Source organism: Nannobrachium achirus (genome assembly GCF_963921795.1).
Source record: "Nannobrachium achirus genome assembly, chromosome: 21".
Lineage (NCBI taxonomy): Eukaryota > Metazoa > Chordata > Actinopteri > Myctophiformes > Myctophidae > Nannobrachium > Nannobrachium achirus.
This window is the reverse complement of record NC_137828.1, coordinates 43140749-43157599: the sequence shown is the minus strand read 5'-3', so window position 1 is coordinate 43157599 and position 16851 is coordinate 43140749. Positions and strand designations below refer to the sequence as shown.

At 40.8% G+C, this 16851-nt stretch overlaps 2 protein-coding genes across 2 annotated transcripts in view; one reads left to right on the top strand and one right to left on the bottom strand.

Moving 5' to 3' along the window:
* Positions 1-16851, bottom strand: part of gpr158a (G protein-coupled receptor 158a) — a gene marked incomplete at both ends in the record, with an annotated part of 134254 nt that overhangs the window by 37369 nt on the left and 80034 nt on the right. The window lies entirely within an intron of this gene.
* Positions 9693-14790, top strand: LOC308307141 (uncharacterized protein). Its single transcript, XM_080752297.1, has 5 exons — positions 9693-9851; positions 11131-11337; positions 12352-12456; positions 12840-12926; positions 14150-14790. The coding sequence occupies exons 2-5, from the start codon at positions 11149-11151 to the stop codon at positions 14255-14257; spliced, it is 489 nt and encodes a 162-aa protein (XP_080608423.1). The 5' UTR covers positions 9693-9851; positions 11131-11148; the 3' UTR covers positions 14258-14790.

The window sequence follows — 16851 nt, the reverse complement described above, 5'->3', positions numbered from 1 at the left end:
ACAAATGCAAGCTTTTCTTCTAAGGTTCAAGCTGTCCTTACCCAGTTGGATATTTAGCAAACTCAAATATTCTCTTTGAGAATAAATGAGTAATTAGCAATAGACTTAAATAGTTAGAGAGACTTAAGCAACGATCACGGTGCAAGGCGTTGTGTGCTTGTAGATCGTCTATTTTCACGATTTTAAATCATTTTAAAAATGATAAATACAAAACAAACGGTTTTGGACTTTCACCCGACAACTATGTTATATTGCTACTGTCAATGAAACATGGCTTTTCTTTGTACAGCACCAGCTTCAAGCAAAGTGAAAAATGTAGGTTTCTGGGGGGACTATGATATCATGGTATCTCTCTCTCTCTCTCTCTCTCTCTCTCTCTCTCTCTCTCTCTCTCTCTCTCTCTCTCTCTCTCTCTCTCTCTCTCTCTCTCTCTCTCTCTCTCTCTCTCTCTCACCTCTCTGCAGTAGACTTGAGGCACTAAATCATTTATTGAGCCGAGCTTTTAGGACAATGACTCATGACTATTTTGTCTGTCAGGTGGAAACCTCATAACCCAAACTGTTACTTTTTCAGGTTTCTAATTAAAAAATAGCAAAAAGTACAGATCGCACAAAGTTAGAAAGGCATCGCGATTCGAGCTTGTGGATCTGTTATTTGTTATACTTTTATGTGATGCTGTAGTAGGATCACGTATAGGGCATTCATTTAAGAAAAATAACACAAAAGGTTTGCATACAGAGATTAGAGGTTTCTGCCCGACAGCCAGTGGTGGAAAAAATACTCACATTTTATACTTAAGTAAAAGTATCAATACTGCGATGTAGAAACACTAAAAGTCTGGAATTCAAAACGTACTTTAGTAAAAGTACAAATTGGTATTAGTATCAAAACGTCCTTAAAGTACAAAAAGTACTACTCATTATGCGGAATGTGTCATTTCAAGTTTTCAAATGAGTGCAAATATTTTGAAAATAGCAGATCTACAAGCTCACAATGTGTTGCGAAGCGACACATAGTGAGCTTGTAGATCAGCTATTTTCAAATGGCCGAAATGTAAACAGGGCTGAAGTTGTTAATGTAAGTTTTGTAATAATAAGCCAAATCTACAAAGTAACTAGTAACTAAACCTTTCAAATAATTGTAGTGGAGTAAGTAAGTATAATATTTGGATCAGAGATGTGGTGGAGTCAAAGTAAAAGTATTGGAAATTGGAAATACTCAAGTAAAGTACAAATTCTTCAAAACTGTACTTAAGTACAGTAAGTAAATGTACTTAGTTACTTTACACCACTGCCGACAGCAGCGATTTGATCCCAGGTCTGAACACCAAAGTGTGCTTCATGCAGACATAAGGCAACTAACTACCTCATACTGATGATGACTTGTTCAAAGACACTTCTAGACAGTGTTGCCATGTCTGCTTATTACGTATAAGCGACTTTGGAAGCCACCATCACCACCAAATCCACCATATTGGAGCTTCTAGTCCCAAAAAGGAATGTCATTCTTCCGTGTGAAACTCAATTCCAAGGGCTCTCTCTTGCCGTCAACCATGCGGAAGCAACTCCCACCCCTGCCCCAATCCTACCTCCAGTTCTCCAGTCCATTCCTTTTTCGACAGGAATGCTGTGCGTCGGTATGAGCAGGAGCGAGTATGGTAGTGGGCAACGTAGGTGGGGGGAGGCAGGAGCCACAAGGAAGGGAGGGGTGCACTGTACTACTGTACTAACAGCAGTGGATCCATTTTTATATGAAAGCTGACACTTTCAGTCTCTCGTGGGAAGGGGGCAGCTTTGCTAAAGGGAAGTAATGGGTTTTCTGGCCTCTCCTTCCTCCCCGAGGTGGACCTGGTGTAAATTACATCCAGACTCGGCCTACATCCAGTCAACACCAGAGGCCAGCCTACAATCATCACCTAGATCCCCATATATGGAGCTGGCCAATAACTCTACATCTGACCTCACAGACTCCAGATATGGATATAGCTGACCTGTTCTGACATCACAACGATGACTCGACCAGCTCAGCAGAGGGATATCAATTCTGGATATTTCAGGTTCAACCAACGCTCTTGAGAATCTCCAACTCTACCTTCAAGAACTCTTCACAGCACAGGACATGGGACAGTCAAACAACCAAACCACTTCCACCACCCATCTGTGTGTGTCTCTCTCTGTCTGTGTCTGTTGCCATATTGTGCAAGTGAAGCAACCAACCACAACTGCAACTCATAGCATGTGTGTGTGTGTGTGTGTGTGTGTGTGTGTGTGTGTGTGTGTGTGTGTGTGTGTGTGTGTGTGTGTGTGTGTGTGTGTGTGCGTGCGTGCGTGCGTGCGTGCGTGCGCGCGGGCGTGCGCGCGTGCGTGCGTGCGTGCATACTAGGGCATTCACGAATAGTGATTTTTAATATTCAAATCATTCAACATTAACCAGGAAATATATATCTTTTTTTCATCCAATAAAAACGAGCAATTCTCTGTCTAGTAGTGACAGTTGCATTAGCTGGCTCTTCCTCCATCATGACATCAAGTTTGCAGGCTGGCCTTTATTTTTCCCACTGGTAATTAGTTCCGGGAGAGGTGAAATGTGACGCATGACATCAGTATAGAGCATTATTACCCGGCTTGGTTGAATGCTTGATTCTGATTGGTCGAGGCGCTGAAATCAGCGGTGAATTATAGGCGTATAATGACCGCTCCGCTCTATAATTCACCGCTGCTCATCAACGGTATCCAACATGTCAGCCATGTAAACAAACATACAGCATCATTTACAACAAAACGTTGCTCTCAAGAATGTTTTTAAAAATATTTGAGGCGAGAAATAGACGACGTAGTAACAGAAAATTGATTTATTTGATCAGCACTTCCTTGTTTTCCAAGGCGACCCGTGGGGGGAAGCCCAGCGCAACACTTGTGGAACACTTTCAGCCGTCTGTAAACAATGAAATACTTCATCTTGTTTTTAGTTTTGAGTCAAATTATTAATTGTATTTATTAGCCGGGTAATAAGTGCTATAAGGCATATATGGACACTTCAGGCTGATAATTCTTCCCACATAGCAAAATAGGTCTGGGCCAGTTATGGCCCACATAAACCACTTACAGTTGGCCCACATACCGCAAGGAATGACGGCCCAGAGATGGCCCCATCATGGCTTGCCGGAGCTGGCCAACTCATGGGCCGGCTCCGGGCCAGCTGTGGACGCACCATTCTGACCCAGGCCCGGCCCAGAAGTGGCCCAGTTCCGGAAAAATAGATCTGGCCCAGTTCTGGCTCAGAGGTGGCCCAGTTCCAGAAGAAATGTTCTGGGCCAGTTCTGGCCCACATAATCTACTTACAGTCGGCTCACATACCGCAAGGAATGACGGCCCAGAGATGGCCCCATCATGGCTTGCCGGAGCTGGCCGGCTCCGGGTCAGTTGTGGACGCACCATTTGACCCAGGCCCGGCCCAGAAGTGGCCCAGTTCCGGCAAAACTGGTCTGGACCAGTTATGGCCCACATAATCTACTTACAGTCGGCTCACATACCGCAAGGAATGACGGCCCAGAAATGGCCCCGGTATGGCTTGCCAGAGCCGTGGACACTGTTCTGACCCAGTTCTGCGCCAGCTCTGGCAAGCCACATATGGGATTTATACCTTAATTATGCCATATCCAGCCACACCATTGCACCTCCGAAATGGTTTGGATAATCTAATACCATTGATGAACCACCTGAATACACATCATAACTCCACACACTTTTGTTAAGGTAGTAATTAATAAAAGGCAGAAACAGTTATTTAGCAAAAGTACAAAAGGTTTATTTACAAATCTCACTTACATGATCAATAAAACTGAATATATTTGCAGTGACATTTCGATAAAAATAGAACAGAGTTGATGGGCTACGCAATACCAGTGCTGGGAGTATAGTATAGCGGCACTCCATTAAAAACACAAATTGCAAAAATAAATAAATTAACACAGCAAATTTTAAAACAGCAAATTATAAAAAACACACAGCAAATTACAAAAAACAAACCAATTACCAACCAAAGAGGGGGAAAAAGCACCCCAATAAATACAAACAGCAACAAAAAAAACTAAACAAAAAGCACAAAAGAGGGTTTGATAGACGCAGACGGCCACCAGAGAAAGAGTCAGTTTGTCTACTAGGATGGTGCATTCTGTTGTATGTCCTTAGACATTCAGCTCTGTTGCAGCAAGCCAATCCAGTGTGTCATTTCTATAGGTCAATTAAGCAAACATCACCATTCGGTGGCCGATATATAGGGCAGCTGGTCATCACATGCTCCACAGTCTGAGATGGATCCTCACATTCGCATCGGGCACTGTCTTTGAGACCCACCTGTGCATTGCTGCACTGAAACGTCAATTGAGGTTGTCCACTCCTTACGTGGGAGGTGCTGGCCAGGAAGATCTGTGGGATCCTGGATGGTTCTGCTGCCTTCCACTGGTCTGTCCATCTTGCCTTCGCCCAGGAAGCCATGGTGGTGCCGGCTGGTGTTGTAGAGAACAGTTCCTGGGCCTGTGTGGCAAAGGGGCACTGGGACTTGAGACGCCACTTCCAGCGACCACAGTGCTAGCGCTTCTCCAGATCATCCAGTTGAGGAAGCTGTCTGACCTCTAACTCCACGTCTTTCTGCATCCATGTGGGGCAGCATTGTTGTTTAGTCGCCCTGAAATAAATAACAAGAAGCAAACTGTTATGATGATAGCATTATGAAACCTGAGTGACATACATCAGTTAAAATATTTTGAAGATTTATTGTGTCCTGTGTCCATAGCTATACATATACTGTATGCTGTGTTTGGCCTTCTACTGTTATCCATTAAATGTTTTACTATATTACAACATTTAAAGTAAGAAAGATTGGAAAAGTTACACTGAGCAATTCAAATTTACCTATACAACATCATAAAGGTGCAGGTCCTCGTACTCAATGAACCCTGATGTCCAAAAAGGTTGTCTGATAGTCATCCAGTGAAGCGATATCTCCAACATGGCAATTCCTGAATTTATGGTAAAAGTCAAAGAAAAGAAAAGCCACAAGATATAAATGTAAAGTAGGCATTCTATCTTTAAACACACTTACACTGGCTCCACCTCCGCCTCTCATTAACAAATACAAGCCCATTTTCTTAGAAAATGTGGTGGTCTTTGTTCTCTGAGCTTTAATTTACAGCACTCAAAGGTTTCAACTACTGTTGGCAAACTTGTTTTGAATGTTGAGATGTAGAATAAACATTTAACTGCAAACAGTGGTATCTTAATCAAATCTGTCCCTTCCACTAGTTAGACAAGCTAAATATCCCAACAAAATCACAAATATTACTTATGTTGAGCAATGAGCACACATTATTTGTACTTAGTCTGCTCTTTTTCCCCTCTACACAAAACAAACCTCTTTGCCGAAAATAGCCGATCTACAAGCTAACAATGCCTTGCAGCGCAAGGCGTTGTGAGCTTGTAGATCTGCTATTTGGCTAAAGTTCTTGGAATATGGATGCTAGGGTTCAGATGGTTTATATAAAAAAAAATGAGAAAAATGTTTCTATCACACAAAGACTTGGAGTAACTCTGACCCTATAGGGGTCCCGGACCCCCTGTTGAAGACCCCTGATCTAAAACATGGAATATATAACGGTCTTGGCCTGCCTAAATCCATGGTTTGAAATAATTAGTTAATATGTGATATCAGAAAATACAATAGGCTCTAGATTATAGGTAACAAACATGTACAGTATAATGTCCTCAGTTAAGTTCACAGAAACAACAAACCAAAAGTTAAAATTGCTCCTAGGCTAGTTTGAGAAGATTTTAGAATATAGAGTAGATAAAGAAGCCACTTACCATATTGAATTTAAGTTCCATCCGTGTGGTAAACTAAATAGCAAGAGCCACAATAGTAGATGTGTCTACTCTAACTCCCTGCTCCAAATGAAACAGTTAAAGACCAGTTTAGAATTCAAAAAATGGTGGGAAGCACAGTGATTGGTTAGACAGGACAGTAGGGGCTGCCTGTATTCACATGGTAATGACATTCTAACACCTCATTGGTCTACTCTCTCTCTCTCTCTGTGTGTGTGTGTGTGTGTGTGTGTGTGTGTGTGTGTGTGTGTGTGTGTGTGTGTGTGTGTGTGTGTGTGTGTGTGTGTGTGTGTGTGTGTGTGTGTGTGTGTGTGTGTGTGTGTGTGTTACACGCCCCAGGGGTGTGGCTAGTGTATACAGATAAGATTTGTAAAACTGCTCTGCAGCATTCACCTGAATAAACAGGACAAATGGAGACAGAGACAGTTTCAATATTACTTATGTTGAGCAATAGTTTGTTTCTCCTTCCTTGTTCATCTCATTTATTCACAATTATAATGAAATCACTTTATTTTTCTTCCTTTGTTTTTTTAAAGAGCATCAGTCAATCACTGTATTCACAATTCTCACATCTTCACAAAATTACAGTAAACCCATTCTTCTCATTTATTTCACAGTCATCAAAATCACAATAAACATTTCTTCATATTCATCATATTCCCATATGTTGTTTGTTTTATCAGTGTTCATGAACTGTATTTAATCTGTGGCTTTTTACCAGTAATGTTTTTAGAGTGTATTCTTTTTAACTTTTTAATCATATACCAACATGAACTTATTTATACATGACCATCAAATGGCATTAATCATGAAATATGGAACCAAATTAAATACTGTATTGGCATGACTACAATGCATATAGTGCAAAGATATTGCAAGGCATCAAGGCATTAATATGGAGAGAACTAAATTACTAAAAACGAAAATAAACATTTCCAACTGCAAAGGCTACAGGAGCTTTTAAACACTTTTACACACTACAGGGAGCACAAAATACTGTAGGTGAAACAAAAACAACCACGTTGTGAGCAGCAGTAATGGCTGCCATGAATCTGCTGTTTACATCCAGATTCACTTCACACACTAGTCTTAAACAAAATCATGACATTTCTGCTCAAAACTAGTACAATCACAAAACAAGTATTGCTTTTACACTACACAGTGCTGAAAGAGAACAGTTTTCATGTTCAAAAACGTGATTTACCTGAATAACAGGACAAAGGGAGCCATGGAAAACCATGCAAGGCACCAATCTGCTCACCAGGAGTAATAGGGGTTCAGAGTCTCAATGACTCTTCAACACTAACTCTGGGGGAGCCTGAGTTTGAACTCTCCGGGAATCCTCTGAGTTCTAATGCCGGTTTCTCTACCCCTAAGCCACTGCCGCCTTGTAAAAGTACAAACAGTATCAAACATACTTGACCCAGGCCAGAACAGACCATTTAATAGCTTCCAAAATAGCCAATCTACAATCTTGTGGTGATATAGTTATGTAATGGTGTGTAGACAGGCCTGTATTTAGGGTTGATTAGGCCCCCCTACCAAAACATGATTAACTAAAACTACCCAAATTAGGAATTATGACACATACATATTATTGGCATAATTTAAAGCACATGAGGAAAAAGCAAGGCCGTACACTGAGAATGACAGGAAAAACTAATAATATAGGGCATTAATGACTTTTTGCAAGTCAACTTGTCTTTTGATTAACCAAAAGATATGTGGGTCAGTTAATATAAAGCTAATCTGGGCCAAATAAACCCAAAACACACATGGGCCAGTTGGGCCAGTTAACTATATGGCTAATCTGGGCCAAATAAACCAAAACACACACAGGCCAGTTAACTATATGGCTAATCTGGGCCAAATGAACCAAAACACACATGGGCCAGTTAACTATATGGCTAATCTGGGCCAAATGAACCAAAACACATATGGGCCAGTTAACTATATGGCGAATCTGGGCCAAATAAACCAAACCACAATCGGCCCACATGTGGCGTGCCATAACATGAACAGTGCCGTCATTGCCAGACCTGGCCCACATCCGGTTCACATACCACTTGCCGAAGCCAGAGGTAGGCCAGACATGCCGGATTGCAGCCACGTTTGGCCCAGACCCCTCTGCTATGTGGGTTATTTTATAATTATCAGCCCGTCGTGTCCATATACGCCATAATGACCGCGCAGCAAGACCTTATCGCATACTTAACTAATTCATCCACCAGGGGCATTGACAACTCATTCTTATGACTTCCTATCTAGCTAACAAATCTAGCTAACAAAATAAAATAAAAAAAGCGAATATTCGACGACGTCGAATAGTGACTTTGAATATTCGGTGAATGCCCTAGTATATACGTTGCCAGATCAATATAGTTTAACTGCTGCTTCTTAACTGTGCTGTATTAACTCTTACTGTGCCTATCCCGAACTAGTTCGGCTTTATATCGGCCTTTTCGGGGTTCGGGGTGCCGATTCCGAACTAGTCCGGCTTTTTATATAAAAAAAAAAAAACATCCAGAGGCCTTACCGAAGCACCGGGCTAAATTTTCGAGCCGGCCGCCGGCCGCGATCTGTTTACATCGGCCCGCGAGAGCGTCGCGCCGCCGACCACTCCAATGCAATCCAGGATCTTTAGAGCTCATTTTCTCTGTTCCATGCATATCCATGAGGTGCGCAAGGTTTAATCACGGCTAAATCGCCGAAAATAGGGCTTCTAAAATGCTTGGTAGCCAATAGCTAACTTCAAGCTAACTTCATCCTCTTCCTGTTCATGACACAAAGGAAAGTGTTCAGGCGCGTCATGGCTGCGCACGGCTTGTGCATATACAGCGTATGTCTATGGTGGATTCTCTGGCCATTGGGCGCCCTCTAGTGGAGATTCCTGGCACTGGATGAGTTAAGAAGATCTGTTGTTTCAGCACATAGGGCGAGGTCACTTCTCACCCTTAGGGTGTCTTACTGGTTATTATTACTATAGGATGCCATGTCTACAAATGAATCTGTCATCTGTCTACATAAAATGCTATCTAAATTACATTTTAACCTTTGCATAAGCCTTCATGGTCGTCATTCGTCAAGGCTAGGGAAAGTGCTACAGCAAGTGCTATGGCAAGTGCTAAGGAGGAGTCTGAATAGGTGAGTCTCTAGATTACGGCGGAAGACTGGGAGTGAGTATGCAGTTCTAACTGAAATGGGGAGTTCGTTCCACAGTTTGAGAGCCAGAGGGGAGACGAGTCTGGGAGTCTGTTTCTATTGCTATGATGACTCGCCATGCTGGAAAACCGCAGACACATTCCCCCTCCTCCCACGTCTGTACACACACCCACCGCGATTGCACCCACCACACAGTCGTGGTGGCACTCAGCTACACTGCTTATAGTGGTCAAGATTGCTGACAACGTGACAGTGATATCACAGGCGATGTTGAGACAGCATACATAGGAGTGAGGTGGATAACCGGCTCTCAACGTCGACAAGACCAAAACAGCTGAGGAGCAAATAGCTAGTTCGGCTATTTTCACAGTTTGCCTCTTTATTACGTAATATTTGACAGTTTGGTATTAAAAAGGTCTTAAAAGTCATCTACTGTACAGCAGTGGTTAGACTATCATATTTGCACAGTTTGTCAACAGCAATGACACCAATACCCCAAAGCAACCAGTAAGAATATGTAAACAAGTACTTTGAACTTTGAAAACGGTGCTCTAACATAAGCAAATATGCAATCTGCAGACTATTATACTGATACAAGAGTCATCAACAGAGTTTGAACCGTGACGACACTTCTGCAGAACTCCAGGTGGTCATGAACATTCTGGTTGAAGCCAGACACAGCAACAAACAAACAAACCGAGGAATCACAAGATCTGTTGCTCTTCGTCCTCTGGACAACCAGCTACTGTGGTCATACATACATTCTCCTCTGAAGAAGGTCAACACTACAATATTCTCCTCTGAAGCAAGGTGATTATGGTTTCTTTTATGTTTTATGTCCTTTTGACTTCAAGTTTTCAATTTAGGTTGAGGGTTTGCCGGTTTATTATTATTATTATTTTTAATTTGTTTTATCTTTTTGGTTGCAATATGGGGCCAGATTTTAAAAACTAGCAGATCAAAGATATTGGACTCTGAAACTGTTTTGTGAAAACACAATACAGTTTCAGTGAGCTATTTGTTTTTTGTAAAGCCTAGTTTTTGTTTTTATTTCAGTTAACTAAAACATGTTGTCGATAATTATTGTAGTTTCCGTTATTTGGATATTGTTTGTTAACTGTAATAACTCTGCTCTGACGGTCTAACCCAGACCGTGTTTGGCACAGGGCACTCCTGTAAATAATATTTTCATCCCCGGCACCCCTGAATTACATTGTTACTTTAAAGCACCTTACATTTATGGCATATTCAATAAAAACCCCTAAAATACATGAGGAAAACTTGAGAGAATTATGTTTCCATTCGACAGATTGAAAATAACTTTTATACTTGACATTTAACCACTTGAACCCTAGTATCGCATGGCTATTTTCACTACAGGCCTACTACTTAAAAAATAAGTTTTCTAAAATAGTTTTAGTTTTTCTAATTCTTTGATTTCTTCATGAAATTACATGATTACTAAATGTGTCCGTGAACCCAGTGTTTGGGAAACATTGGTCTAAGAGTTAAACTGAAGTGATATTGATGAATTCCACATATTATCAAAGTAACCTGCGGAACGCCTGAACTTGCATCCCGGCACCCATTTTGAGAAACCCTGGCCTAACCAGTGGTGGAAAGTAACTGGGTACATTTACTTAAGTACTGTACTTAAGTAGAATTTTGAAGTATTTGTACTTTACTTGAGTATTTCCAATTTCCAATACTTATACCTCTACCCCACTACATCTCGGATCCAAATATTGTACTTTTACTCCACTACCTTTATTTGAAAACTTTAGTTACTAGCTAGCAGATATAAATTATAATATTACAAAACAAATAACCACATTAGCCCTCACGATGCGAAGTGTTGTAGGCTTGTAGATCGGCTTTTTTAAAAATATAGACAATTATAAAATAGGGCTAAAGTGGTTCTGCTATTTTCAAAACATGTTTTACTTTTACTTTTGGTACATTTAAGTACATTTTGATGCCAACACTTTCATACTTTTACTCAAGTACATTTTTGAATTCCAGACTTTCACTTGTAATATTTCTACATTGAGTACTTTTTCCACCACTGACTATATATTCCCCTATTCAGGACCCACAGCTGGTTAAGATGACGAGGCTCACCGTGTGCTTGCTGTTCCTGAGCTGTGTGTTCTGCCCGGCAACAGGTCAGACCCACAGCAGCTACGACCAAATGGAACCTCGCCTGAAGCGCTTCGTCGATATGGCCCTCGTCAAGGCCAATCGACAACTCAGTTACGGACACCTTAACTTCTTTGCGATCGGTGACGTAGCACAGGTAACTTCCTCCTATTACTGTGTTCGTTGTTTCGTGTTTTGAATCATTATTTTTGCATGTTGTATTTAATTTTGTGTTGTTTTCATGAATGTTAGCTTTATGTTATGATACTGTAATTGGTTCTCAAGCTTTTCAGTGCAGTGAGTCAACCCACCCCGGCAATCACTCCGTAATTGTAACCTTTTCGTACAGTACATAGACTTGTTTGACACCACTATGGTTGACATGAACAATGGGAAACACGTGTTTCAGTTTCAGTTTGAAACAAGAAGAGAAAAGGACATGAACGCCACAGATACATACTGTATATTTTCTGAATAAACCTTCTTCCTCTTAAACAGTCTTAATTTTGTCGACTAAAACTACAGTATGACGAATTTCTTTTGTCAACTATAATATTTTTCACAGACGAAAACTAAATGAAAACTAAGACTAAAAACAGTATAGGCAATTTTGTCAACAAATAAAAACAAGAATAAAGTAACATCCAGTAGAACTAAAAGACAAGTCGTTTCATATTTGGTTGGGCTTGTGTGTTGTGCTCTGAAAATGGCTGATCTACAAGCTGCAACATGTTGTGAGCTTGAATAAAATGTATTTAGTCATATTTTAGTCGTCAGAAATATTTTAGTTTTAGTCAACTAAATATCATAAGATTTTAGTTGACTGTCGACAAAAAGGTATTTTGGCGGGCCTTCGTGGCGTCGTAATGGCAGATTTTACACTTGGTTGCATGCTGAAAATCGCTGATGTACAAGCTCACAATGTGTCACAGTAAAACCCGAGCGCAACCAAAAATAAAATGACTTCTGTTTGAGTTCTACTGGATCACTAGTCTCTTCTTCTAATCTAGTTTTTACTGGTTGATGAAATTGTCAGTATATTTAGCCTTAGTTTTAGTCACTTTATTTCTATTCTTTTTATTTTGTGTTAGTTAGAGAAAAAAGGTAGTCCAAGATTTTTATATATATTTTTTTTTTCATAGTTTTTACGAAATGAACTTTTCTCCTGCAGCTCACACCCCGGGTGAAAATTGACGTGCGTCTAAAGAACACAGTCTGCAGAAAGGCTCCGGGTGCAAATGACCACAGACAACGTCCTGAGTGTGCATTCAAACTGGTTGGTGAAATATTTAAGTTTAAGTACCAAAAGTAAAAGTGTACAGTACGCAGAATGTCTCATTTCAAGTTTTCAAATGTAAAATGCCATACAAGCTCACAATGTGTCACATTGTGACGCATTGTGAGCTTGTAGATCGTCTATTTTCAAATGACCAATTGGGCTTAAGTTTTTAATGTATGTTCTGCAATAATAATCAAAATCTACAAAGTAACTAGTAACTAAAGTGATCAAATAAATTTAGTGGAGTAAAAGTACAATGCCTCTGAGATGTAGTGGAGTAGAAGAAAAAGTATTGGAAATACTCAAGTAAAGTACAAATACCTCACAATCACTTTACACCACTGATTTCATCTCTGTCTGTCTGTCTGTCTGTCTATCAGCTCCAGGTGCGTTGTTTTGTGTGCAGCGCGGATCCAAACACCAGTGATCCTTACATTGACTGTGTTCGCCATGCAGAGCAGAGGACGGTAAAACATCTCTCCATGTTTCTCATTCGTGCATTTCACAGAGAAACCTTTTTTTGAGCGGTGGTCACAACGCTCCTATACGTGGCGGTGTGTGTGGGTCTGTCTGTCTGTCTGTCTGTCTCCGTGTCTGTATGTAGCCTACAGTACCTTTTGTGACCACACATGTTAAGGGAGGGGCGCTGTTGATCAGGATAGGCCAGGCACACTCACACACATACGTTCAGGCCAGGCCAGGCCAGGCCAGGCACACACACACACACACACACACACACACACACACACACACACACACACACACACACACACACACACACACACACACACACACACACACACACACACTCTCTCTATTGGTGAGCAAGTGTGGCTCTCTCACTCATTCACTCACTCACTCAATTCAATTCAAAAATTCAATTCAATTGAATTCAATTAAATTATTGCGCAGCCTCCACGACCACCGCTCAGTTCACACGTGTGTGATTTTTAAATACATAGTGCAATAGCATATCTACAATCTCACAATGTGCTGCTAAGTGATACATAGTGAACTTGTAGAGCTGCTATTTAAAGCTATACTGTGTAAGATGCTCAACTAGTGGTCATTAGCCCTATAGCAAACCTCGGTCGCGTCCGCGTCTTTCGGCCGTTTTTCGTACCTTCACACCCCCGCGTCTGCCTCCACCTCGCCGAGAGCTATCTTTAGAGGGGTCCCTGGTTCCTGTGCGTTCAGGCATTCCGGAGAAACGGACTCCTTCACCCTGCCTGGTAGGCGAGATTACCTTTTGAGTATAGAGACACACGGGCGACTACAAATATGGCGACCCCACTTCAAGATGCGCTGTGATTGGCCGGCAGTGTATAACCCTCGCTGTGATTGGCCGGTAGTGTGATGACGTAATTTTGCCGGGAAATCCCTCCCCTGTCACGGCTAAGTAGAAAACATATAAAGAGAAGGCTTCAGAAGCTGAAAATAACGGAGTGGGGGTTCTAAAACTTTAGCGATTTAACAGTTAGGACAATTTTAAGATTTGTTTTATAAAAAAAGTTACATGGTATAGCTTTAAGCTATTTTTATATAGTAAAAATGTATTAAATGCCCCAACTTAAACCATTATAGTAGCTTACTTTACTATTATTATTATTATTATTATTATTACCCTTATTATTATAGGCCAATTTGTATGCTCCAAACTTAACACACATACTGTGTTGTTTTCTTTCAGCGTTATGCTGCATGGGACAAACACTGTCTGGGACCATCCAGTGGGACACACTTCTTAGTAAATAATAAAGACATTGATGACGATGGATCCGGAGCTGGAGGATTCTAGAGGAACTCGATCCAACATTAAGGAACCAGGAATCAGTTCCTTCACATTTAGGAACCGTTTCCAGAACCGTTTTATAATTACACTTTCAGAGCTGGTTATGTGGACTTCATGCATGTCTTCTATATAATTACTATAACAGTGGTTCTCAAATGTTTTAATTTCAAAGGCACACATTTCAAAGTGTACAAATGGCACCAAATGGAACCGTAAGGGTCTATTTGGTTCCGTTTGTACTCTTGTAGAGTTACAGTTCTGTTTCATTTTGACGAGAATGAATTTAAATGTGACCACTGTTCAGGAGCATGTGATAATAACTAATGTTTTCGGATATATGAACTCATCCATGATTAAGATGGATACGCCTTTTAAAAAAAAATATGTCTGAAAATACATTAGCTAAAGATCTGGAAAAAAAAACACGTTTGTTGAAGCTAAAGATCTGAAAATGAATACATTTGTTGAAGCTAAAGATCTGGAAATGAATACATTTGTTGAAGCTAAAAGATACAAAATAAAGGTAAACTGCTTACTAACTGGCATACTGTGACAAATGCATGACCGATGTTCTATGACCAATGTACAAATGGTGTTTTATTTCTCTTTCTTAAGATTGCGGCTATTCTTTATTATACAGGTAGTTTCCGACGAAGCAATCTGATTGGTTGAAATAGCTTTCTACCCGTGCGAATAATGAGCATCATCAAACAAAGAAATCAGCTGTGCTGGTTGCAAAAGAGCTAAAGGGCTCCCTCTCCCAACACTATGTTAGTGGCTACCCTAGCAGTTTTCTTGTGAAGTTCAGGGACATAGTAGCATAGTAGTATGTGGCATTAAAAATGTACAAATTTCTATCGAATAACTTAATTACAATCAAATGAAGTTGACATGTTTATTTTTTAAGGGTAACTGTTGTATAATCGCAATATTACTCTTGAGGGTGTGCGTGATGCATGCAGTATTACACTTGAGGGTGGGTGGCAGTGGCTCAGGGGTAGAGAAACACGGAGGGTTCCCAGTTTGATCCCGGGCTCCCCCAGAGTTAGTGTCCAAGAGTCCTTGAGCAAGACTCTGAACCCCTAGTTGCTCCCGCAGGTTGGTGCCTTGCATGGTTTCCTCTGCCATCGGTGTATGAGTGGGTGTGAATGGGTGAATTATTATTTGGGGAGGTCTCCAGATGATTAGCTTAATGTGCAATATTGTTTTCTCACTCAACAGTAAACAAACCAACATACATATACAGGGTATCTGCACATTTATAAAGTGACAATTTAATTATTTTATTAATATCTCTAATTGTCCCACAAGTAATTAACTAAAGTGGTCAAACATTGGCTACAATATTGGTTCCCTGTTGATATCGGGCGGCCGAGCTTCTAATAAAATATAATTAAAGAATAAAGGTGGACACGACAGTAATCAGATTAAGTAAATTTAGCAGATCATTATACCCATCAGCTGCAGTCTGTTTAATGCAATACCATTATGATTTATTTGGGTATTTAATTGATTTTGAATAAAAGATGAACATACCTTCCCATAAAGCCAGCATATTTTTCCACTCCCAAGCTAGGCCACGAAAGACTTGAAAGATATCCCTCTAAGTTACATTGTGAACTGATAAAAGCTGATGACTTATTTGCGATTAATCGTGCGATTAACTAGCTAAATCATGCGATTAATCGCGATTAAAATATTTAATCGTTGAACAGCACTAATATATATATATATATATATATATATATATATATATATACCTATATAAATGCACCATTTACCATTTTATTTACCATTTCATCATTGCTTTATTCTTTATTGTTTCTTTGTTTGTGTTTTACTACGATTCGGGGAGAGTCACTACACCTCACTGAACTATCACGCAGGGATGGAACACAGGCAGGAAACACACAATATGGAAGAGTGAGGACTCCAAACACGCACGCACGCACGTACGCACACATGCACACATGCACGCACACACGCAGCAAGCGCACTCTAGCAGGGACGTGCATGCAGAGAATGTTAGAGAGGCAGGGGCTTAAATTTCTAAAATGGCTTTTAGTGGAAATATCGAAAATAGAAGACCACCGCTATTCGGCTATTTTCGGTGCTTATTACCACAGTGAACTAAGCATAATTAAGTGAATTCTGGAGATGTGGCGTAACGGCATGGATTTCTACACAGAGAGGGCAATTCTTTCAGCATAAGCTGCTGTATTCAAGCTTAGGAGAGTTTGGACAAGGCAATTCTTTTGAATACTGTCTTCAGGTATGGCATGGAAAGAGGACATTTGCATTTCTTTCACCATAGTAAAAACTGCATTCATGGTCTGGAGAGGGCACCCTTTACAGACGGGTAAAAGGGCATGGGGGCTCAAGCCCCCTCTGATGTCTATGTGTGCACCTGCCTGCACTCTAGATCCACTTAAGTCCGATTGAAAGTGTCAGAACAGCTTGGACAGGAGGCAGAGCAGGCTGTCAGGTCAGGAAACATTATCCGCCTGGCCATACTGCTTCTCATTAGCCCCCTGATGTGCACTGACGCCTTGGCCTGCCACGCCACTGCACCATGCAGATTTGTGTGGCGTCGTAGGGGG

What these genes read in the sequence shown, in the direction of transcription:
- LOC308307141 (XM_080752297.1), top strand. Translation starts at nt 11,149, where the DNA reads ATGACGAGGCTCACCGTGTGCTTGCTGTTCCTGAGCTGTGTGTTCTGC. An exon ending in CGATCGGTGACGTAGCACAG is followed by an intron (nt 11,338 to 12,351) that starts GTAACTTCCTCC and finishes TTTCTCCTGCAG; the next exon opens with CTCACACCCCGGGTGAAAAT. An exon ending in CTGAGTGTGCATTCAAACTG is followed by an intron (nt 12,457 to 12,839) that starts GTTGGTGAAATA and finishes TCTGTCTATCAG; the next exon opens with CTCCAGGTGCGTTGTTTTGT.